This window comes from Pseudorasbora parva, chromosome 22 (genome assembly GCF_024679245.1).
Source record: "Pseudorasbora parva isolate DD20220531a chromosome 22, ASM2467924v1, whole genome shotgun sequence".
NCBI lineage: Eukaryota > Metazoa > Chordata > Actinopteri > Cypriniformes > Gobionidae > Pseudorasbora > Pseudorasbora parva.
The window spans coordinates 6,006,054-6,030,901 of NC_090193.1; the positions used below are offsets into that span (position 1 = coordinate 6,006,054).

The 24,848-nt window shown below is 38.6% G+C and overlaps 2 protein-coding genes across 6 annotated transcripts in view; one reads left to right on the plus strand and one right to left on the minus strand.

The window, feature by feature from the left end:
- The window catches only part of acap3b (ArfGAP with coiled-coil, ankyrin repeat and PH domains 3b), a 116,998-nt gene extending 98,770 nt beyond the window's left edge, over positions 1–18,228 (minus strand). Inside the window, exon 1 of the mRNA XM_067432083.1 lies at positions 18,030–18,228. Within this exon, the coding sequence (XP_067288184.1) occupies positions 18,030–18,076 (47 nt within the window). The 5' untranslated portion in view covers positions 18,077–18,228. The remainder of the gene's footprint in view (positions 1–18,029) is intronic.
- Positions 18,229–20,563: 2,335 nt separating this feature from the next.
- The window catches only part of pusl1 (pseudouridine synthase like 1), a 44,934-nt gene continuing 40,649 nt past the window's right edge, over positions 20,564–24,848 (plus strand). For all 5 annotated transcript variants that reach the window (XR_010900511.1, XR_010900512.1, XM_067430878.1 and 2 more), the window contains exons 1-3: positions 20,564–20,827; positions 20,921–20,978; positions 23,710–23,897. Coding sequence is in view for 3 of the 5 variants with exons in the window: in XM_067430878.1 (XP_067286979.1) it covers positions 20,769–20,827; positions 20,921–20,978; positions 23,710–23,897 (305 nt within the window). In the remaining 2 variants the exon portion in view is untranslated. The remainder of the gene's footprint in view (positions 20,828–20,920; positions 20,979–23,709; positions 23,898–24,848) is intronic.

The following is a 24,848-nucleotide window of genomic DNA, read 5'->3' on the forward strand; positions in this document are numbered from 1 at the left end:
AATGAATGATGCTCATGCATTTATTAAAAAACTCAGAACAGACAGAAAATGACTCTTCTGTGATGGGCATTTATATTTTTGTCAGGATGGTACAACTGTCTAGCCTGGTTCTACCAGACTCCTGAACATTTAATTTGTACAGAGATTCTGGCCACTCTCCATTGTTCTGCTGAACAACTTCAACTCTGTTGAAGTTTAAAACTTTTGGATCTGCCCAGAGCCGCTCTGGATCTGCCATACACAATCATTTACATTTGGTTGTGATGTCATCTCAAACTAGCGCAAGACATCAACATCATCATTCTCAGCAACTCCCTCTCTTCACTTGTGGGCGGCAGTGGCTCAGTGGTTCATGTAGGTTGTCTAAACTGAAAGGTTGGTGGTTCAATCCCCGGTTCCACCTGACCAAGTGTTGAAGTGTCGATGAGCAAGACCCCTAACCCCAGCTGCTCCCGACGAGCTGGATGGCGCCTTACATGGCTGACATCGCCATCGGTGTATGAATGGGTGATTTTGATTGTGATCGCAATCCCAGACGGAGAACTGAAGGAAAATTAAAATTGAGCGGAAGAATGTAGGGGGCGGAGCTAGGCTAACAACTGTCCTGATCAGATCATGGAGAAAAGCCTCATTAAATGAATGAAATTCATAAAAAGTAAAAATCAACTGTAGTTTGAAATGATCCAGACTGATCTCATGAAATTGCGTATGTATGACACGCCAATTCGTATGCCATTTTGGTGTGCTATAAAGACACATAATCGCTTTTTGGCGTTTTTATCAATGCCGTTTCATTCTATCCCCCTACACTGTCCCCACCCCTAAACCTACCCATCACACACACACAGCCCCTAAACCTACCCATCACACACACATAGCCCCTAAACCTACCCATCACACACACACACAGCCCCTAAACCTACCCATCACACACACAAAGCCCCTAAACCTACCCATCACACACACACACACACAGCCCCTAAACCTACCCATCACACACACACACACACAGCCCCTAAACCTACCCATCACACACACATAGCCCCTAAACCTACCCATCACACACACACACAGCCCCTAAACCTACCCATCACACACACACACAGCCCCTAAACCTACCCATCACACACACACACAGCCCCTAAACCTACCCATCACACACACACACAGCCCCTAAACCTACCCATCACACACACATAGCCCCTAAACCTACCCATCACACACACAGCCCCTAAACCTACCCATCACACACACACAGCCCCTAAACCTACCCATCACACACACATAGCCCCTAAACCTACCCATCACACACACACAGCCCCTAAACCTACCCATCACACACACACAGCCCCTAAACCTACCCATCACACACACACACACAGCCCCTAAACCTACCCATCACACACACATAGCCCCTAAACCTACCCATCACACACACACACAGCCCCTAAACCTACCCATCACACACACACACAGCCCCTAAACCTACCCATCACACACACACACAGCCCCTAAACCTACCCATCACACACACATAGCCCCTAAACCTACCCATCACACACACACAGCCCCTAAACCTACCCATCACACACACACAGCCCCTAAACCTACCCATCACACACACACAGCCCCTAAACCTACCCATCACACACACACAGCCCCTAAACCTACCCATCACACACACACAGCCCCTAAACCTACCCATCACACACACACACAGCCCCTAATAGCCGTGTTCCATCGTGAATAAAAAAATACAAATGGTTAGTATATATATATATATATATATATATATATATATAATGTGTTTCTCTAGAATTAGTAACAAAGGATTGGACTCAACTGTTAAACTGTGAATCTGTGGCGGAATGAAGTCGATCCACACAAAAGAGGGCCTTAAAGACAGCCACATCGCACAGCTACTTATGTATTCAGCTATATATTATTACTTTTTACTTGATGGTTACATCATGACATTTGAGCAATCAAACATTTTGCAAATGGTAAAAAAGTACTAAAAAAGCATGAAATGTGAATACAATGAGTACATTTCTCTAAGGACCTGCCTCATGTATTTAAAACTAGTTTTTTCCTTTATCATAGACACTGATATTTCACCATATATGTAACTTTATGAATGAGTAGTAGTAAGCATTGTGAAATCAGAAGAACGAGTGCAACTGAATTCCCCACAGTGTTTTTGTTTGTTTACTTTCTATTACCATCAAATCTACATAAATTATTTCCTGTTAATGCTGTCTAAAGCTCTTTTGTATGCCGAGAGAGATGAGATTCAAGGTTTAATCCTGGTCAAACAATTGACCTAATGCAAACATACCTACTCTGAGAACCTGTTTCCACGGGATAAATCTGTTGGGATTAATGGGTTTACGACAAGACAGAGCAAAAAGACCCAGAATGCAATCATAATTCAATTCACTGAGTACTTTTTTCAAACATTAGTGTCAGATTTATGTATCAGGTTAATAGCGATCCATTTTGTCCTGACCTTTCTACAGAAATAGTGTTTGGGATTTAATAAATCAAATCAAAGAGATCGATGTGTGCAAATCACTAAGGTCGCTGGGATATGTAGAGTTCATTTTCATCTATCTTCTGTGGATTATAACTGCACATCAGCGTGTGATGTGGAATAGGTAAAGACCACTCTTGTAGTACACAGAAAAAGGCAGCCATCCGCCTACATCGGAAAAGCCTGTTGCCATGGCGCCCAGTCACAGCCAATGATATCAGCTTGTACTGGTTTACACATAATGAAGCAGAGGAGGCATTTCATTATTCTCAAAAGGTGATGCGCTGAAGACAATGGATTACATCCTGTTGACATTAGTGATAAAATGAGTTTATATGATTATGAAAGCGGGCGTATTAATATTGAAGTCTGTAATGAAGATAATTAACCATCCATAGAAAGAAAACATTTTTACTTGCTAACTGAAATAATAGAATTTGATCAATCAATAACAATACTGTAATATATAATATTACATATATAGGCTTTACATACTGATCAGGCATAACATTATGACCACTGACAGGTGAAGTAAATAACTGATGATCTCTCTCTTCATCACGGTGGATGGGATACATAAGGCCGAAAGTGAACATTTTGTCCTCAAAGTTGATGTATTAGAAGCAGGAAAATATGCAAGCGTAAGGATTTGAGTGAGTTTGACAAGGGCCAAATTGTGACGGCTAGCTGACTGGGTCAGAGCATCTCCAAAACTGCAGCTCTTGTGGGCTGTTCCCGGTCTGCAGTGGTCAGTCTCTATAAAAAGTGCTCCAAGGAAGGAACAGTGGAGAACCGGCCACAGGGTCATGGGCGGCCAAGGCTCATTGATGCACGTGAGGAGCAAAGGCTAGTCTGTGTGGTCCGATCAAACAGACGAGCTACTGAAGCTCAAATTATTGTTTAAGAAGTTAATGCTGGTTCTGACAGAAAGGAGTCAGAATACACAGAGCATCTCACATGTGTTGCCTATTGGGCTGTACAGCCGCATAGAGCACAACAACGAGGTCCGGGCTGATATGGCAGCAAAAAGAGGACCAACATATTAGCAAGGTGGTCATAATGTTATACCTGATTGGTGTATATATATATGGGTGTGTGTGTGTGTGTGTGTGTGTGTGTGTGTGTGACAAATTAACTATACCTGAACAACTTTATTTGATTAATTCATAATGAGATAAAATAATACAAAATAATTATATGATGTATACTGTTATCATGGAATAAAATTTCTCATATCGTGAAATAAGAATTTGGCATATCGCCCACCTCTACATGCACATTTATTAATGTATTTATTTATTGAGATTTACTGAAACTATTGCATATGGATTCTGCAAATTTACAGAAACATGTTGTTGCGTCTTAGCGGTATCTCATGGCTCCCCCCCCCCCCCACGTTATACTGTACATCTCTACAGACGACCATCAATGAAAGTGTTGTCATGATTTACACAGAGCAGTTCTTCTTTGTTTAACTATTCGTGCACTACAGACAGAAGTGTGCTAAAGGACGGTTTGAGCCTCATGGCAAAGCTCATATAATGTGCTCTGGTTCCGTTCCTTGTCATCTTAAACCATACATTCTTCTCATGCATTCCAGCCAGCCGATTAAGGAAGCCCATCCATTAGAAACACATGCTGAGTTCCAGGGTCAAGACCCCATATCTGTCTGTTTCCTTCACTGTAGGATCCTGGAGAAAAGTGGTAGTTTCCTGTAACTATAGTGACCAAACAGAAATACACTGTTGTGCCACTTTTGAGAGACTATAAAAGGCCATCACTTGTTCTGCATGTTTTGACAGCGCTCAATGTACTGTCGGGTGTAACAACAGCGTGAATCAAGTTTGTCAGAACTGTTTACTCAAGTCACCCTTTTGACTTCTTGAGGCAAAACTGATTTAGTTGTTTGACGGCTTTGTCTTAATCCACAGAGGAAGTAATGAGGCTTAATGTAACCGACACGCACATCAGAGTGAAACCTTGACCTTTATGGGCCAATGTAAATGTGCACATTTCTGTGAAAGGGAGGTGTGACAGGAGTTGTCACATGCCAGTTATACTGCATTGTCAAAGTAGAGGCCGCGGGCGGTCATGGGTTAAGAATGAATGAAGGGTATTGTGACAGGTGTGTAAATAACTTTAACTTTGAATTTGTGAAAAGGCTGCGGTGGAAAACTTTTTGCAACATTCACAATGCTTTCTTGAAAACACACAAAAGCAGACTCCACAATAGAGGACCAGTCACTTTTAAACAGTCAAATTTGTAGCGTAAGTTCAAGTTATCGCTACTTTTATAGCTATGCTTTAGCGTGTTTTGGCGGTACCATATTGCTGTACCCAAGGGTACAATTCAGATGTACTTATGATCTAACTTACTCAGCAAAATTATTTTCAAACTGTTGCTCCAGTACGTGGACCTGAAAGAAAAATCTAACAATAGGGAAAGACAATTTAGATTAATCCTTGAGGCAACATTAAGATTTTGTGTTGCAGTACAAATCGCACGGACACAATTAAAGGGACAGTAATTCACCCAAAACATTTACTCACCCTCAAGCCATATAGGTGTGCATTACACTCTTCTTTCAGACAAATACAATTGGAGTTATACAAAAAAAATGTCCAAATTCTTCCAAGCTTTATAATGGCAGTGAATGGCAGCCCTAATTCAGAAAAAAAAAATTGTAAGAAAAATATACATAAAACTTTATAAAGTAAACTATCTAACTTCCAGTGGACCGCCTTCAGTATTCGACTTACAAAGAAAGTGTAACGCCTCTCGCAGTTTAATTTTTGGCTGCCATTCACTGCCATTATAAAGCTTGGATTAACTAGAACATTTTTTATAAAACTCTGATTGTGTTCGTCTGAATGAAGAATGTCATGTACACCTAGGATAATGGTGAACTATCCCTTTAAGAAAGCAATTATGTTGATCTTGTACAAGGTTTCAAGGTTAATTTCTATATAAGAAAACATTAAAATCAAAATGTAGTCCCGCAAGTCCTGCCGACTCTGTAATGGAGCATTACATGAAAATGCGAACTCAGTGTTTTCATATATCACTGTCAAACAACGAATAATCCAAGCTAATGCAAAAAATTTTAACCAAATCATTATGATAATTATCTTCATTATTTATAGGAACGAAAAAATAAAAATAATGAGAAAGAAAAGGGTGTGGTCCGCTAACGGAGAAAAAGAAGGGACATGCGTGAAGGAAAGGGAAGCGAAGACGAGACGCGGAAGTGAGAGCCGGGTGGAAATGGCGGAATGGGGCTGTTGAGCGGTTGCTGAGAATAATTAGTTGTTGTTGGAGTTTACCTACTCTCGATTGAATCGAAAACCTTGTGGGTACACCAGGAAGACCGCTGGAATCTTCGGATGTCCTCTGCAAAGGGAAGAATTGTGGCAATCAGAAAGGAAAAGGCCTCCGTCAACGCCGAACGGGTTTGAGGGATTTTGATTCTCCTCTTATAACTTGACTGTTGGCAGAAGCTAATTATTCTTGAAGAAACTTTTTTCCCCTTGACTCTTAAGATAGGAGAGCGCAAAACAGACTGTTTCCATGCTTTTAAACTTCTTGCGATCTCTCATTCTCTTAAAAAAGTTAGACCCTTGGTAGATTTTTTTCTTTTGGCCATTTCCCCGTTGGAAAAACGAACTCTAACGAATAACGAATATAGAACTTTAAATTGAATATTTTTTGGTTGGAGTAGTTTGTTTTATTTCGAGAGTTTTGGTTATTTACTCTATTTATTTTGTTTGACTTATGGAAAATGTGATTTTGAATATCATGACCATGTAAGTTTTGTATAGAAAATTCTTTGAACGAGTTTATGTCATTGAGATGTTTTGAACTAAAATAATAATACTTAATTTCTGAACTTTGCGAGAGGCATTCGATGTGTAGTTTTTCGACAGTAATATAAACTGTCTGGCGCCCGAACAAAACCTTTCAACTGCCTGGCCCCGCTACAGAGTGGCGCCCGAACAGGGACTTGAACTTTTGAACTTGAACTTAAAATGAAATTTTTTTTCCCCTCAGGACGTGAACTTAAAATGAAACTGGACATGACTTTTGGTTGATGATTTATTTCATAAACACTGGAACTGAAATAACAGGTTAAAAAAAAAAAAAAAAAAAAAAAAAAAAAAAAATGCCTGAACTTATAAGTGTCATATACAAAATGTGTTTTGAGAACAACCCTGTTTTACATGTTTGTATCCTTGCCTACATGCTGATTGACGATAATTGAGTCTATTTTTTGTGTCAGAAATCCCTGTATTGTATTAATTTTTTTTTCTTCCATTGCCATGGCTACTCCTATACTTTACCCAGCTCTCTCTGCCTCCTTAGACTTGGAACATGTTCCCCCTGACATTTCTACCCCTGTATATGTGCCCACCTTGGTTCCATCCCGTACTAGAAGTCAAATGCCCCATACACATGATCAGTCCCAAGCTTCTTCCTTGCCACAGTCTTTGGACATGGATCTGGTGTCCCCTGTATTGGAAAAATCAAGTAAATCAAGTTGGGAAGACCAAAAGGAACCTCTTGAGGGGCTCTCCACACGAGAAGGTGTTTCTATTGATGCTGTTCAGTGTGAACTCCCATTGGTACTTCCTACCCCTGGAAGGGAATTGGGTAGGCTTACTGACCAAGCCCATGACCATCTGGACAAATTTCAACAGAAACAGGATAAAGTTCTAAATGAGTTGGCCAAACAAGTTCAACGTAGTCGATTTCATCTGGAATCAAAATTGAACAAACTCACTGGACAAACCGAGCAAAGTCTTCGGAACCTCCACACATTTGTATCAGCCAGTAAAGAAAAGTTTGACCATGAAATGGACACCATCATGAAAGCCAATAAAACCGTGATTTCAAGTGAAGTGGATCAAGCCAAAGCTACAATTGTGTCTGATCTTGGATTTATGATTAAGCAGATGCAAATTGAATTTCAAGATGAGCTACAAGTTACACAGAAAATGTTTGACAAAAAGAATGTTGAATTGATCAAATGCGTGGGTGACTGTACCTCAATGTTAAAAATCCTGTCTACAAAAGTGGATGATGTAAGTGAGAAAGTAAATTCAATTGCTGCAACTCACAAGAGGGAAATAGAAGGTATACATGACAAAATTAAGCAAATAACTCAGCCAGCATTATCTTTTCAACAAAGCAGTGCAACAGTAATACCCGCTGTTTCTGGTTTTACTCCAGTTTCCAAAACTGATCACATCAGACTAACCTTTCCTACCTATGGTAGGCCAGGAGATGATCCTGATCCATTACTTTATCTATCCAAGTGTGATGATTTCCTTGCATTACATCCCTTATCAGACACAGATATTTTGGCTACTTTCAGAACAGTTTTCCATGGTACGGCACGAGATTGGTGGGAGATAACTCGCACCAAAGTAACATCTTGGGAAGAATTCAAGACCTCTTTCGTGTCAGCATTTCTGGCTGAAGACTATAAGGACGAACTCGCTGAACGTGTTCGAACTAAAAAACAGGGGGAAAATGAATCCATCAGAGATTTTGCATATTCGTATAGAGCTCTCTGTACAAGATGGAACCCTGAACTCACAGAGTTAGACATTGTGAAGCTGATTGTGAAACACATAAAACCGTATCTGGCTAGTCAACTCCGTGGAAGAGTGAATGATGTGGACGAGCTTGTGCGTCTTGGTCATCAATTGGAAAGAGACCATGATCAGCAGCTTGAGTATGAACGTAACTTTCATGGGAGAAAGGTAACGTCAATGCAGAAAGGATTGTATCCTGGAAGTCAGCAAGGAGAAAAAACACCTATGTGTTGGCGCTGCAAAGGTTCACATCCTCCTGGCTCATGTCCGCATTATACTTCTGCCTCTTCTCAGTTTGCCAATCAAAACAAGCAAAAATCTGATAATTCGCAAAGCAGTAGACACTCCGGTAAAACCTCTGTGTCGTCAATGACGACCTCCAAGCCAGATCATAAAGACTTTTCTTCTTTTTCAATGGCTGTTCCACCACAACTTCTTGTACCAATACATATTAAGTCTTGGTATGGAAAGGCTATTCTTGATACAGGAGCCAGCTATACATTACTACATGAAGATCTCTGGGCTGAACTAAATAGTTCAAAAGAAGGTCTTAGGCCTTGGACCCATGGACCTTTGTATTTAGCCAATGGTGAATCAGAGTCACCTCTTGGTTGGACTGCTTTAGAGATTGGGCTACATGGCAATATCATTAACATCTCTGCAGCTGTGCTTCCAGCAAAAGCTCTTGCATATGGAATTGTCCTAGGTCTCGATTTCATCTCGTGTAGCAAACTTCAGATAAATGTAGCAGATCAAGTATATGGGTTCAAAAATACACCCTCTGTTGTCCATCCCTTCCAACCTGGTAATGCATCTGTGGCTGGATGGAAAGGGTTTGGAAAGAAGAACAACAAAAGATGTTACGAACAAAAACATCAGCTCGGCCTCATTAGCTCCATTCCACCACCTATGTGTGCTTTAGAAGAAGTCCAACTCAATATGCAAGATTATATAGAGCAGGCTGTTTCCTCCGCCCAACTACCTGAGGTTGTAAAGCCACATCTACGGGAACTTCTGCAATCAAACCCTGAGGTTTGTACCCACACAACTGGCAAAACAACGGTACTACAGCATCAAATATATTCCACAGTTAATGTTCCCATAAAACAAAAACCCTATCGGATGTCCCCAACAAAACAGGCCATCGTCAAAGAACAGCTTAAGGAGATGTTGTCCTCTGGAATTATTGAACCATCACATTCGGGCTGGTCTTCGCCTGTAGTGTTGGTCCCTAAAAAGGATGGTGGTCATAGATTCTGCGTGGACTATAGGAAACTTAACTCATTTACTGAAAATGATGCTTACCCTCTTCCTTCAATTGCAGAAATTCTAGAGTCCCTTGCTGGTTCAGTAATTTTTACCACCATTGACTTAAACAGTGGATATTGGCAAGTATCAATGGCCCCTGAAAGCAAGTTTAAGACTGCTTTTATAACCCCCTCAGGACTCTATCACTTCAATGTAATGCCTTTTGGGTTAAAAAATGCTCCAGCTACTTTCCAGCGGCTAATGGAGTTGGTCTTGGGAAATTTACGGGGACATTGTTGTCTTGTCTATTTAGATGATATCATCATCTATTCCTCGTCTGTGTCCCAACATTTCTTAGACATTCAAAAGGTGTTTAACCAACTACGTCAAGCAGGTCTCACTATCAACATGAAGAAAAGTAAATTCTGCTTGGAAGAAATCAAGTTTTTGGGACACATTGTGAGTATCAAAGGTGTCACTGCAGACCCTGGAAAAGTGCAGAGCATTCAATCGTATCCAGTCCCAAAAAACCTCAAAGAGGTGCAAAGGTTTCTTGGGTTGTCGGGGTGGTACCATCGTTTTGTTCCAGGGTTCTCTAAGATTGCAGAACCTCTGAATGACTTGAAGAAGAAGGGGCATCCTTTCATCTGGTCTTCTGAATGCCAACAGGCTTTTGATCAACTTAAAGCATGTTTGATTTCACATCCGGTACTTGGCCATCCAAAGCCAAACCTTCCGTTTACTGTCTATACGGATGCGAGCGAGACCGGTCTTGGGGCTGTTCTTGCACAGAAAACAGGCCCAGACACGGAACAAGTAATAGCCTATGCTAGCAGAACATTAAATAAGGCAGAAACAAACTACTCCGCTACAGAAAAAGAGTGCCTGGCGGTTGTGTGGGCCCTTGAAAAGTGGCAACACTATTTAGAGCAAAAATTGTTCACAGTAATTACTGATCATTCTGCCCTGCAATGGGTCCTTACTTCCCAGAAAACCACAAATCGTCTTTTAAGATGGGCTCTGAGGTTACAGAAATTTGATTTCGTAGTGGAATACCGAAAGGGTAAGCTCAATGTAATTCCTGACGCTCTTTCCCGGATTCCTACCACCACTGGATGTGTCCTGTTTTCTTCGGAAAAAGAGAAGGATGACCTTCCTCTCACTGCCGACCTCATTTGGGAAGAACAACACAAGGACCCTGAGATTGAGAAATTGTTTAAGGCAGTAGCAGAGGGAGAAAAAGAAGCTGAGGAGAAATATACGGTCTTGGAGGATAAGTTGTACAGAAAGAAACAAGTAAATGGTACACAAAATCACTACCGCATATACATTCCATCCTCACTTACTTTCCAGATGTTTGAAGCTTACCACAAGAATCCTCTCAGAGGCCACCTGGGAATCTTTAAGACATATAAGAGACTTCATGCTGTTGCGTTCTGGCCAGGGATGTGGTCGGATGTGAAAAAGCTCACCAAAAGTTGTGAAAAGTGCCAGGTCCTGAAATACGACAACAAAAAACCTGCAGGGAAAATGCAGCAAAACATTGTTAACAGTCCTAATGAGATGTTAGGAGTGGACATCATGGGTCCCTTTCCCCGAAGCTCTCAACAGAATGAGTATGTGTTGGTGACTGTGGACTATCATACCCGATGGGTAGAGATCTTTCCCATGCGTGCAGCAATATCTCAAACCATTGCACGTATCCTCAGAGCAGAAATCTTTACACGATGGGGAGTCCCAACATACATCCTTTCGGACCGTGGTTCTCAGTTTATTTCGGCTGTATTTCAAGAACTCTGTAGACAGTGGGCGATCACTCAAAAACTCACCACTGCGTATCACCCACAGACTAATATGACTGAACGGGTGAATCGCACCTTAAAATGCATGATGGCATCTTATGTCGAAGAAAATCACAAAAAGTGGGATCTCTACCTCCCAGAATTCAGGTTTGCATTAAACTCTGCGGTACAAGAAACCATCGGACTAACACCTGCAGAACTGCACATTGGGAGGAAACTTCAGAGCCCTATGGATAAAATTCTTCAGGCAGATATTACTGTTCATCCCGACACTGTTCCCTATGAGACTGTCCATCGACTGAAACGGTTTCAAGAAAATGCGGAAATATGCTCTAAGAAAGCACACCTTCGTCAGCTTAGAAACTATAATAAAAATCGAAGGGAAGTGTCTTACAAATTTCAAGATCGAGTCTGGGTAAGGAACTTTCCGCAGTCAAGTGCATTACATCATTTTACTGCTAAATTAGCCAAGAAGTGGAAAGGACCTTACCGAATCGTACGTAAATTGGGACCTGTGAACTATCAGGTAGTGATCGAAAGCACTGGGGAAGATGTCAGAAATGTTCATGTGTGTAATCTCAAACCTTGCTACCCTACAGCTGAAGATCTGGAAAGAAAAGAAAAACAGAACCTTTTAGATCTCTTTCTGGAATCCTCAGACGAGGATGAGTTCCCTGGATTTGATGCCAACCATGGGTTGACTTCCCAAGGGGGGAAGAGTGTGTAATGGAGCATTACATGAAAATGCGAACTCAGTGTTTTCATATATCACTGTCAAACAACGAATAATCCAAGCTAATGCAAAAAATTTTAACCAAATCATTATGATAATTATCTTCATTATTTATAGGAACGAAAAAATAAAAATAATGAGAAAGAAAAGGGTGTGGTCCGCTAACGGAGAAAAAGAAGGGACATGCGTGAAGGAAAGGGAAGCGAAGACGAGACGCGGAAGTGAGAGCCGGGTGGAAATGGCGGAATGGGGCTGTTGAGCGGTTGCTGAGAATAATTAGTTGTTGTTGGAGTTTACCTACTCTCGATTGAATCGAAAACCTTGTGGGTACACCAGGAAGACCGCTGGAATCTTCGGATGTCCTCTGCAAAGGGAAGAATTGTGGCAATCAGAAAGGAAAAGGCCTCCGTCAACGCCGAACGGGTTTGAGGGATTTTGATTCTCCTCTTATAACTTGACTGTTGGCAGAAGCTAATTATTCTTGAAGAAACTTTTTTCCCCTTGACTCTTAAGATAGGAGAGCGCAAAACAGACTGTTTCCATGCTTTTAAACTTCTTGCGATCTCTCATTCTCTTAAAAAAGTTAGACCCTTGGTAGATTTTTTTCTTTTGGCCATTTCCCCGTTGGAAAAACGAACTCTAACGAATAACGAATATAGAACTTTAAATTGAATATTTTTTGGTTGGAGTAGTTTGTTTTATTTCGAGAGTTTTGGTTATTTACTCTATTTATTTTGTTTGACTTATGGAAAATGTGATTTTGAATATCATGACCATGTAAGTTTTGTATAGAAAATTCTTTGAACGAGTTTATGTCATTGAGATGTTTTGAACTAAAATAATAATACTTAATTTCTGAACTTTGCGAGAGGCATTCGATGTGTAGTTTTTCGACAGTAATATAAACTGTCTGGCGCCCGAACAAAACCTTTCAACTGCCTGGCCCCGCTACAACTCGCTGCAAGACACTCTCTGTGTCCAAATATACGTACTTTACTAATATAGAATATGCAAAAAAAAGTAGTATGTCAAGTAAGTAGGATGTCCAAATACTCTTTTTTTTAAAACATTAATTCTATGGGAATACTTTATGTTCTTTTGTGTTCCCCAGAAAGGATGAGAAAATCATTTACAGAATTTAAGGCGAACTATTGTCACATTATATTTGTCACATTAGCAAAATTAACTGGTGAAAAAGGTTCATTGTCTTCTGAAACTAAAACTTAGCAAAATATGAAGCACATCACAACTTGAGAAGACTGCATGGGAAGTTTTCACCCTTATGCAAAATTGTGGATTCCTTTTGAAATTATTAGATTTTGCCCACAAAAATTTGCACTAACAGTAAAAGACCGTGCTATACAAAGAAAGTTGTTGAATTGTGGTTAAACTGTGAACTTTGTTTTACTATGCCTCAGGTCAAAAACAAAAACATAATAATAACAATGCGAACGTGTCAAATGTATTATAACCGGAAAAGCACCACACACCTGCTCAACATACTTCATCAAATGGTCTAGACAGAAGTGTTTAATTCAGGACATACTATAAAAGCACAGGAATTCAGATGCAACACTGTCCCACCTAGATGCCGTTATTACAATCAACTGATTGTGACTTCTTCAGTGCAGTATGTACAGCAGCCACACCTGATTTCTCCAAATATTCTGCTCTGAAGTTTCCTGGCTGCAGGTTGACACATGTAGAAACCAGCAAGTCTACAGCTCCACCTTTCCTAAAGCTGACAGCCTGCTTGAATTGTCTGGGAAGATCATTCCGGTCCCTGCCTCCTACTCTCCACGTTCCAGTTTTACCGTGTTACACAACAGCAGCGGGCTGTCCGTCAACATGTTCACATGGTGGCCGCCAATTTTGTTCTGTTCATTTTTTGGCTGGAGTGACTCAGTGGAAGATCGTGTTTAGTGTGAAAGAGTAGTCCTCAAGGATTTCTGTAGATGCTCCAGTTACTTTATGACTGGAAATTGTGGAAACAGACAGAAATTCCTTTCTCTGCTTTGTAGTCTATAGGAAGTAATACTTAATTAAGCCATCACAAATATACATTATGTCTTTAAAGGCCGTGACACATCAAGACATCATTGAGCCATCTTTAAGAATGTGTCAGCTCAGTGTTTGCGATCTGTTTCAGAATGTGCCAAAACTAGTCAGATACTGTTGACAGCTTTTAGGATAACTGAACATGTTGAATTGGCAACGGTCAGTTAGTGATACAAATCCCTCTGATTAGCTTCTCGAGAACCAATGAGGTTCATTCTCGTGTTACGCAGCACGTTTGAGCTTTCTCGAGAACCAATGAGGTTCATTCTCGAGTTACGCAGCACGTTAAAGCTTTCTCGAGAACCAATGAGGTTCATTCTCGAGTTACGCAGCACGTTAAAGCTTTCTCGAGAACCAATGAGGTTCATTCTCGAGTTACGCAGCACGTTAAAGCTTTCTCGAGAACCAATGAGGTTCATTCTCGAGTTACGCAGCACGTTTGAGCTTTCTCGAGTTACGCAGCACGTTTGAGCTTTCTCGAGAACCAATGAGGTTCATTCTCGAGTTACGCAGCACGTTAGAGCTTTCTCGAGAACCAATGAGGTTCATTCTCGAGTTACGCAGCACGTTAAAGCTTTCTCGAGAACCAATGAGGTTCAATCCCGAGTTACGCAGCACGTTTGAGCTTTCTCGAGAACCATTGAGGTTCATTCTCGAGTTACGCAGCACGTTAAAGCTTTCTCGAGAACCAATGAGGTTCATTCTCGAGTTACGCAGCACGTTTGAGCTTTCTCGAGAACCATTGAGGTTCATTCTCGAGTTACGCAGCACGTTAAAGCTTTCTCGAGTTACGCAGCACGTTTGAGCTTTCTCAAGAACCAATGAGGTTCATTCTCGTGTTACGCAGCACGTTAGAGCTTTCTCGAGAACCAATGAGGTTCATTCTCGTGTTACGCAGCACGTTTGAGCTTTCTCATGTTACGCAGCTAGTTTGAGCTTCAGCAAGAGGTTTATTCTCACACATCAAGCAGGTTTTGCTGAGCTTCTGTTAGTTCGCTGATTAATCTTTACATGTGAAAAAAGGCTAAAATCGATCTGTTCATCATATAAAGCAATTGTGTCTTCAGAAAATTTGGTATAAAACAATCAAATCATATAGATTCGTTTTATGATAATAAACCTTTTCTGTTTTTTTTACTTTTTGAAGCATCAAAGTGCATGGTTGTTGTGCAGCTGTCAAAAGAGGGACAGAAAGCTCTCATATTTCATCAAAAATATCTTCATTTGTGTTCTGAAAAAGAAACGAAATTCTCACGGATTTGGAACGTCATTAGTGTAAGTAATGACAAAAAATATTTTTTGGGTGAACCAAAATCCACACAAATATCTAACCAAATATCACAAATATGTCTCAACTCATTTGTAGAATATTGCAACTTTTCTGAGCCTCTAAAAGTACTAATAATTTCTTTAAAGATATCAGTGTAAAAAAAGTACTTTCATCGGAACTTTCCCTTCAATAGACTATCCAAAAAAATCAGAAGGTGACATGTTCTAAAATGAGATTAAAAATACAAGCTTGTATAAATGTGCTGATGTAAAGGACACTTTGCTGCAAGATAAACCCATCCATCCATTCTCCAAACCGCTTGTCCTATAGGATCATGGGGATAAACTGTCATTTTTCACCCAAATCTGCAGTCTGGCTCTTCATGTATGGTCCCTAGAGAGTGTTAGAGAGTGAAGCTGGGAATACTGGATGTCTGCCCAGAACATCAAGCCCTTGCAGAGACTCCACAGCTCCATGACCCTGCTGCCTGCCTTTCAAAAGTCCTTGATGCCTCAGAGGCACAAAGAGGGCAGAGCTTGGCGCTTCATCGACAGTTTGCTGGAGAAATGTCTACTTTATGTGCATGGTGGGGTCAATGTGATTTCACCAAAGATGCTGATCCAGGAACGTGTTGCACTGGTGAAATCACATTCACTGCACGGAGTACTTAACATCAGCACTTTAGAACGACGTTTTTAAGATGCCTCGATATCTGACACAGAAGATAACAGATGAACTGAACAGATGGAGAACAAGTTCAGCATCTCCTGTGTCCTTCACGTATGATGACAGATCACAGACCCACATGACTGGCAGAAGCCGTGACTCACCTTATTAGAATTCATCTGAAGTGAATCTGCCCATGCTGAAAGCTGCACGCCTGCTGACTAAACCACTGAAACCAAGACTTTCAGTGCTGAGAACGATGACAGCACTAAAAATATTATATTGCCACAATTCCTGCAAAGTTAGACACCAGGCTTAAGCCCAAGAACCCTTCACTGACAGTATCAAAACTAAACCATAAGATTTGATTTTCTTTGTTGTATATGGAACACAAAAACATAAGATAAAGATAAAAATTATCATTCATAAAAGGTCAAAGGAGTCCAAATCCATGCCTTTTGAAGTTATAAGATGCATAGAATAAAATTCTATCCAACTATCCAACGGCCTCTGATCTGAAATTAATGAGCTGAAATATAAGAAACACATCAGTTGGATTTGTCTCATGGAAAACGCTCAAAACAAACAGATGGGACATTGCTAATTTTTTCATGTACTCAGTCTCATGAATTCTCCAGAAAAGATTTGAATAAGAAATGTAAAAAATTGTGTCATACAAGGCTTACACTCTTAAAACAATGTATGAATCATTTTTATGAAACTTGTGATTTTATGCACTAGCTCCTGTTCATTATAATTAGACAGAAAAGAGCATATATATATAGATAATTTTAAAGGCAATTTTCCATATATATATATATAGATCTCTCCCTCTCCAAATGACAGCATTTCACTAAAATGTATAATTATTTTATATATTTATGATAGGAAATGTATAAAATATCTTCATGAAACATATATTCTAATGATTTTTGGCATAATTTGACCCATATGTATTTTTGGCTATTGCTACAAATATACCCTTAAGAATTATGACTGGTTTTGTGGTCCAGGGTCACATTTATGTTTTTATATTAAACTCATGATTATATTTATATGCATGTCATGCGTTTTCTATTATATTGTGTTGTAATTCACATCGTTCAGCATCACTGTTTTTAATATGCTATATAAATACATTTTACCTACTACCACTTAGTAAATAATGGCAATTTTCATTTTTGGGTGAACTATCCCTTTACGTCAGTGGTTCTCAACCTTTTTGACTCCTACTTAAACATCTGCTAACAATATTTTGCTTGTTTATTTATTGTAGTTGAATCAATGGCCTTTTAAAAAAAGGTCTATTGATGACTATTATAATTGTGATGACTACTAGATGACTGTCCCTGGTAACAAAAAGCCTTAGTATTAATGACTATTTTTCTCATTTGCATCATGGAGGCAAGCTGTGATAATTAATGCTATTGTAACAGATGAGTGTATATTCAAGCAACCTGTGTAGTTGTGCATGTATTGTCTCTGCATTAGTAATCATGATACTTGGCGTGTAGCACAGCAACGCCCCCCTTCATGAATTCATCTGAACATCATCCCTGCATTAGGTTTCATGTGATGCTCATGCATTAGGCTGGACCGGCTAATCTCACTTATTTCAGAAAATGATTCAGCCGAACAACATCTGTAACACAGCTATACAACAAACCAGCGAAACTGGGCTATTGCGGCTAAAGATCCGTGTCCTTAAAAAGCCCTCATTCATTCAACTGGTCCCTCAAGAACAGGGCGAATGTCCTCATAACCTAGTAAGCGAGACAGCATTTTAGGGCGCCTATGAATGAAGCCCAACACTGAAGCACGCGCCTGTGATGCCCTAAAAAGCGTTGAGCTGCAATGTGTACATGTTTAAAACCACATTATTATAAAGAGCATAAAAAAGCCCAAAGACTCATCGTGCTTTAAAATAACCCTACAACGTCAACCAAAAAAATCCCGTCGGACCTTTCGTATTTATTTAACCCTCAACTGACCATAAACACACATAGAAAATCTATCAGAAGAGAATCGCCGACGATGTTATGAACGGTGTGTGTGTTGTTTAAAGAGAATATAAACCTTCACATGCAAACAGGCGTCAGCTGTGGAACATGAGTGTGTTCTTACCTGAAACGGGGTGAATCTTTAATACATTCCTCAAAATCCACCGTCATGTTTGCAGTTATTCCGTCTTTCAGTTAAAAATGTAACACAGCATTGCCGGTGGCTGTAATACGCCTGAATGTAAAACGCAAGTGTATCCCTTTCCCCGGTAAAACAGTGACACTGTGACACACTGTTACAGATCTGTGTGTGTGGATCAGTTTCAGCGCCGTGCGAGCTAAGGGACCGTCGTCAAAGATGCGTCAAAATATGATAAGGGAGCGTCCTTCAAATACCCCGCATTTTTACTGTGTGTGTAGGCTACATGTGAAAATATTTGGTTTGACTGGTAAGTTCACCCCAAAATGAAAATTGTCCCATAATTTACTCCTTCTTATGGTGTATATGACTAGCTTATCTTCTTTCAGACGAACACAATCTGAGTTTCCAAGCTTTATAATGGTAGCGAATGGACAAAAAAAGCACATCCATACACTAAACATAATCCACATGGCTCAAGTGGGTTAAAAGAGGCTTTCAATGGCGACGCAATGGGTTTTTGTAAGAAAAAATATCCATATTTAAAACGTTATAAACTAAAATAGGCTAACTAGCTTTCGGCAGACTGCCAAAAAACTTCTGATGTGATGTGACAGAATTGGTGATGCAAACAAAAAGGGCTGGGCAACAAACTCGTAAATCAAAATCTGTCATTTGTCTTAAAAAAAATATTGTTTTAGACCGATAATTTGTGACCAGTGTTTTGTTTTATTTTATCCTCTGCGCTTCCGCATTCATCAATACGTCACGCGTCAGGCCAGAGTAACTCTTTTAGCATAAGTTGTGTTATAATTTTAATATCCCTTAAAGGAGCAGTTGAAAATAAAAATTACCCCATAATTTACTCACCCTCAGTGTTATGGCATGAATGAAAAGCATCAAATTAAACTAGGCTAGAGAAATAGCTACTTAGATTATGCCAAATAACTGTATCTACAATGCACTGGTTGCTATAGGCAAAAAAATAATCTTGATAAAAATGTTTACTTTCCTTCCTGAAAATCTGTTTTCGGTCAGAATGTACAAAGTGTTGCTCACAATAACATGACACTTCTCATGTGAGCTCAAAAAGGCAATGCGAGTGTATGATATTGATGACATCACCACAGCTCTTTTACAGTGTTACAACACTCCCCCGTCTCCCCTACTGTATTGCCTAGACAAAACGATAATGTTAATAATATAAATTAAAATCATTATTATTCTTAATTTGTTGCGTAGGCCTCAAGCCATCCTATAGGTGTATATACTTATTTCTGATGAACACAATCAGATTTATATCATAAATATCCTGATGCTTCTGGGCTTCTGAAGTAAATCGATGGGTTTTGAAAGAAAAATATCCATATTTAAAACTTTATAAAGTAAAACATCTAGCTTCCAGCACACCGCCTTCTGTATTCAACTTACGAACGCCTCTCGCAGTTCAAAACACTAAAAAAACGTATACTGTGGAAGTGTGTATTAGTTGAGGTTAACTAATGTTAAAGGGTTAGTTCACCCAAAAATAAATTTTTTTTAGTTAATTACTCTTTCTGAAGCCTTTCTCAGCCATCAGCTTTCAACAAAAATATCTTAATTTGTGTTCTGAAGATGAAAGGAGGTGTTACGGGTGTCCAACGACATGAGGGTGAGGAATTTATGAAATAATTTTAATTTTTGGGTGAACTAACCCTTTAAAGCCACAATATGTAATTTTTCATATCCAAACAGTTAATAAAACACACAGTATATTTATCTACAAAATACAACTCGATTTCCCCCTCTCAGAAATCGAGGGGCTAACATGTGAACGATATCATTGATAGGCGACTCACGGACATGGGCCATGTCCTTATTAAAATGTATTATTTTTCTGGATTTAAACATTCTTGGAAACTTTTGGGATAGCCTAATGTAAATACACAAGTCAACAAAATATATAACACTGTTCTACTGGTTTTTGAATATATTTTAATCCAAAAATCTTACGTATTGTGCCTTTAACAGTTAGGCTACCTGTGTCAGTGTGATTAAATAAAATCAAAGATCAAATAATTGTCTTAAGAGCTTCACACAGTGCACGCTTTGGTTCACAATAATACAAAAAAATATTAAATTAATGTTACCTATGATTAATAACCATTTCACCAAAAAAATCATCCATATCATTCCAAAATATTCCACTAGAAATGCAGTAAAAAAATAAAATAGAGGAGTTTTTTGTGAGTTTTAAGTTCGTCCCCCTCTGTCAATCATCATTACGTCAATGCCTACGTCAGACGTGTCCCTTTTCCCGCGGATTTTTTTGAAAGGCTTTTTGTCGTCCTTCGATACAGCCTTTACATTTCCAACACTTAGAAAAGAAATATCGTCAAATCAAGCCAAACATGGTATAACAATAAATACTCTTTAAAAGGCAAACAGGTCTCAAGACTGAAAATATGTGTGTTTTAAGTAATCTGGCAGTTTAACGCCTTTGTTATAAACAGGCACCGCTCCGGGTTCTAAACGTCAGAGAGCAGCTGAGTGTTCCTTTAAGGCTCTCACACATGGCTCTAAATTTTAACATGACCAGAACTAGAATCGTTCGTTTGTCTTATGGCATTATTTTGGGTATACGACGTTTAATGAATGTTTATTTATTGACTTCTGTGTGATACGTGCGCTGCTTGTTTCAATTCTGTTAACGCCTCGTACTGACAAACATATATACTGGGAAACATGCAATACTCCGCCGCCCGTTATTTAATCTTTTTTCAGTACGCAGGGACCAAATACAGGTCTGTCTCCAATCCATGATAAGCACTGCCATGCTTCTTCCTTATTGATCTGTTATAACACCATCACATGTCTGCTTGTCATTCTGTCCTCAGTGGCGTGATGAAAACACCCGCCGATCAAGCTGTAGAGGGGGTTCAGAATCATTTAGAGGTCAGTCTCTGCCTGACAACCAAAAACAGCCGACTGTCTCAAATAGTTTTCCTCATGACTGATGTAGTTATTTTTTTAAATAGTTGTTTGGGTTAGAAAATGTGTTTAAAATGTCAATTGAAACTGGCACAATCCACTTCTCTATTTTACTCATCTGCATTCAAATCCTCCGACTCAAAACATCTGCCATGCTCTTCAAAGCAATATTTCTGCTCATTAAATTGCATTTCTTTTTGAAAATGAAATATAAATATTTGTGGTAAAAATCCCTGTGTGATACATTTCTTTTGGCAACACACACAGACGGCTGCGCTTGCATGGATTGGATTGTCTCTGATTTGATTTATTGCACAAAAAGTAGTGAAATACACTAATTTGTTAGGGATTTAACACAATAAAGTTATGAACTTGTTTCCATGGCGGTTCTTGATGTAAAGCACAAACTTCACTCCTAGCAACAGGTACATTGATATTATATAGTATAAATACAACATTAAAATATATGTCCACATTTACAAAATGTGCACATACAGACCAAATACTAATACAAATTCAGCACTAAAACAACCACGTTTAACTTTCATACTAAAAATAGCCATACTTTTAATATCCATTGTGGCCATTGCCATTGTAAGTCCACAAGCGCACATGAAGTGTCAGTTCAGTGTTAATTCAGTTCAGTTCAATTACTGTAAATTCATCAGTTCAGTTCAGCTATAAGCAACTCTGCTGACTACAATAGTGTTGTTATTAAGCTCAATTCAGTTCAATTACAGCGTCGACGTTGCAAAATTATGAAACAAAGTCAAATTAACTATAAAGCAGCTCTGACACCAACAGTGGTGTCACCATTGTTCACATTTTGATCTCATCCAATAGTCTCAGTGCAGTCACATCAAAAATATTTAATTTTAGATTTAATAACAGCTTGCCCCAGCGCAAACCATCTTTTGTCGTTAAAAAACTACAGTAATGATTTACTAGACACGCAGTGATTAATTAGTGCAAAAAAGGCATGGACAGTAGGGATGGGTGATACCACTTATTTTCTTTTTGATGCGATACTGATATTCCCAAGGCCAGTATCACCGTTATTGATACCGATACGATACTTCAAAACTTAAGTTTTTAATTATTTTAAATTAAAATTTAATTTAATTAAAAATACACTCATAACATTATATTGGAAAGGTATTTTAACATTCAATATTCCTTAATTTTGTTTACACATGGTTAAAATATGTTTAGTAGTGGTAGCTTGTAGTGGTAACCATGGAAATTTACAAATAATAGTGGAACTATGATCACTGTAGTAAAAAAATAAACCATGGTTTATTTTCACAAGGGAGTGCCAGTGACAGGACATTGCACCCATAAAATGCAACATTTTTATTCTTTTTATTAAATCAACTTTTAACATTAAATTTAAAGAATTGTAATTGCACTGTGTAGGCTACAATTTCTATTTGTTTATTGTGAGATAACTCAAACACATGTTTTTTGTCTTCTGATGAGTATTGTTCTGGGCTGTTTCCAAAATCATCAGTGATTTCTTATGATACTTTTGGGAATCGCAGCTCTGTTTAAATAGTGTCATCAGTGAGCCAACGCTCTGCTTTCTCTGTGTGCATTCAGATCTTGGTTCAGATGACCAGGAAAATAGTCCTTTACTACACAACTATTGGTCTTTGTCAAATGATGTCACACTAGTGAGAACAGTTACATAGGTTACAGTGTTGGGTGTAACTAGTTACTAAGTAATTAGTTACTGTAATTTAATTACTTTTCCCTTGAAAAAGTAAAGTAAGGGATTACTCTTATTTTTTATGTAATTTAATTACAGTTACTTCTGATGTAATTGAACTAAATACTATATATAATTATACATAATTCAATAGTGGACTTAACATCAACATTTAAAGTCTAACTTTAAAATGCATGTTTTTATGTATCCTTCTCACATTTGTAATACTTTGGTCAGTTAATAAGAGTAATTTTTTTGTAATTTTATATTATGTATTTGAATGAATTAAGAGCCGTTTCATGTCGAACCTTGAATTGCTTAACTCGAGGGTTGATTTAGAAAGTAATTAAAAAGTAATAAGTAATTAAATACTTTTTGGAGAGAGTAATTTGTACAGTAATCTAATTACACTAATGAAGATGTAATTAGTAACTAGTAATAAATTACTTTTTTAGAGTAACTTACCCAACACTGATAGGTTATTCGTATTGTATTCATTAAATAATCTAAAATTACTGTTAAAAAACACCTTAGTATCGATAATTTTATTTGAGTATTGATACTTTTCAATGCTCACATTAGTATCCATATATCGATACACTTCGTATCGATACGCCTAGTGGACAGTTTTTTTTTCCGGCTGACCTTATTGCATATGCATTTGTAGGAGTTTCCCTTTCAGATGCAAAATTTATTGGAGGAGAGTATTTAAATGAAGCATACAAGGTGATTTACTAAGGTTTGCGCTCATCAATTTACTGGTATTTGTGCCATTATTTACCGCTAAAAAAAAGCATGTCTTAAAGCAGACAATAATTGGCTCTGCTCTTGGTAGATTACGTTGGTCATTATGGAAATGATCCGGCTGCATCTGTGTTCTTTAATTTGCTTTTTGTCAGAATATCTTTTTCGGAATAAAACTAATTTGCCTACTAAGTGTGTAGATACCATGAATGTAATTTCTGCTGTTTGTTTTGTCCTGTGTAGAGTGCAGTGCGTAAGCTAAAGCCGGTCAATGAGGTGTCAGTGTCCATCTCCAGTAGAACAGACACTGGTGTGCATGCCTTGTGTAACTCTGCACATGTGGATATCCAGCGGAGAGCAGACAAACCACCACTGCAGGAGCAAACCCTGGTGGAGGCCTTAAACTTCCACTTGAAAGCAGAACCTATAAGGTGGGAGTCTTTTAAGGGATTTAAAAAGCTGTGTATTTTTGTACCACATTTTATATATACACTATTGTTCAAAAGTTTGGGCTTTGTAATTATTATTATTATTATTTTTATTTTTTTAAAGAAAATAATATTACTTTTAGGAAACAAGAGTGCATTAAATTGATCAAAAGAAACAGTAAAATCTTTTACATTGTTACATAAATATATTATATTCCAAACAAATGCTATTCTTTTGAACATTATATTCATCAAAGAATCCTTGGGAAAATATGTATCATTGTTTCAACTAAAATATTAAAGCTACACTGTGTGATATTTTCCCCCATCTAGCGGTGTAAAGGTATATGACCATCCAGTGAATAATAGTTTCTGTTCCTCTCAATTCTGATTTCGTTTTAACTCCTACAGTGGCCGATTTAGTCCAAGATTAACATGGCAATCCCCCTCTTCACATTCGACACGGTGCCATCGAGTGTTAAAACGCGAAAGGCGAAGCTTGAATTTACGGGTATGTCCCTCTTTGGCTAATGTACTTTCAAGATGGAGGGGCAACATGGCGACCGGCATTCGAACCCCTCACCCGTATGTATTTTCAATGGCATATTATAAACTTACGAGAATACTTGATTACTTGAAAGAAAGAAATATACATTAATGAGCACATATATTTTTGAAAGAACTAAGTGTTTTTAGCTAAGAATGAACTAAAAAAGTTACACAGTGTAGCTTTAAGCAGCACAAATGTTTTAAACAAAACAGTCAAGACAAACATCCAAAACTATGCTGTGTTGGTCTAAATGCGCTTGTTGTATATATACGCACATATGATGGTATTTTTCCAGAGGAGAAGTCAAGAAGAGCTTATGAAATGTGTAGTCAAAACAGCGGCAGAGATCTGCTGCAAGGGGACAGTTTTTCCGACGCCTGTACTGGACTGTGGCAACGTAGCTC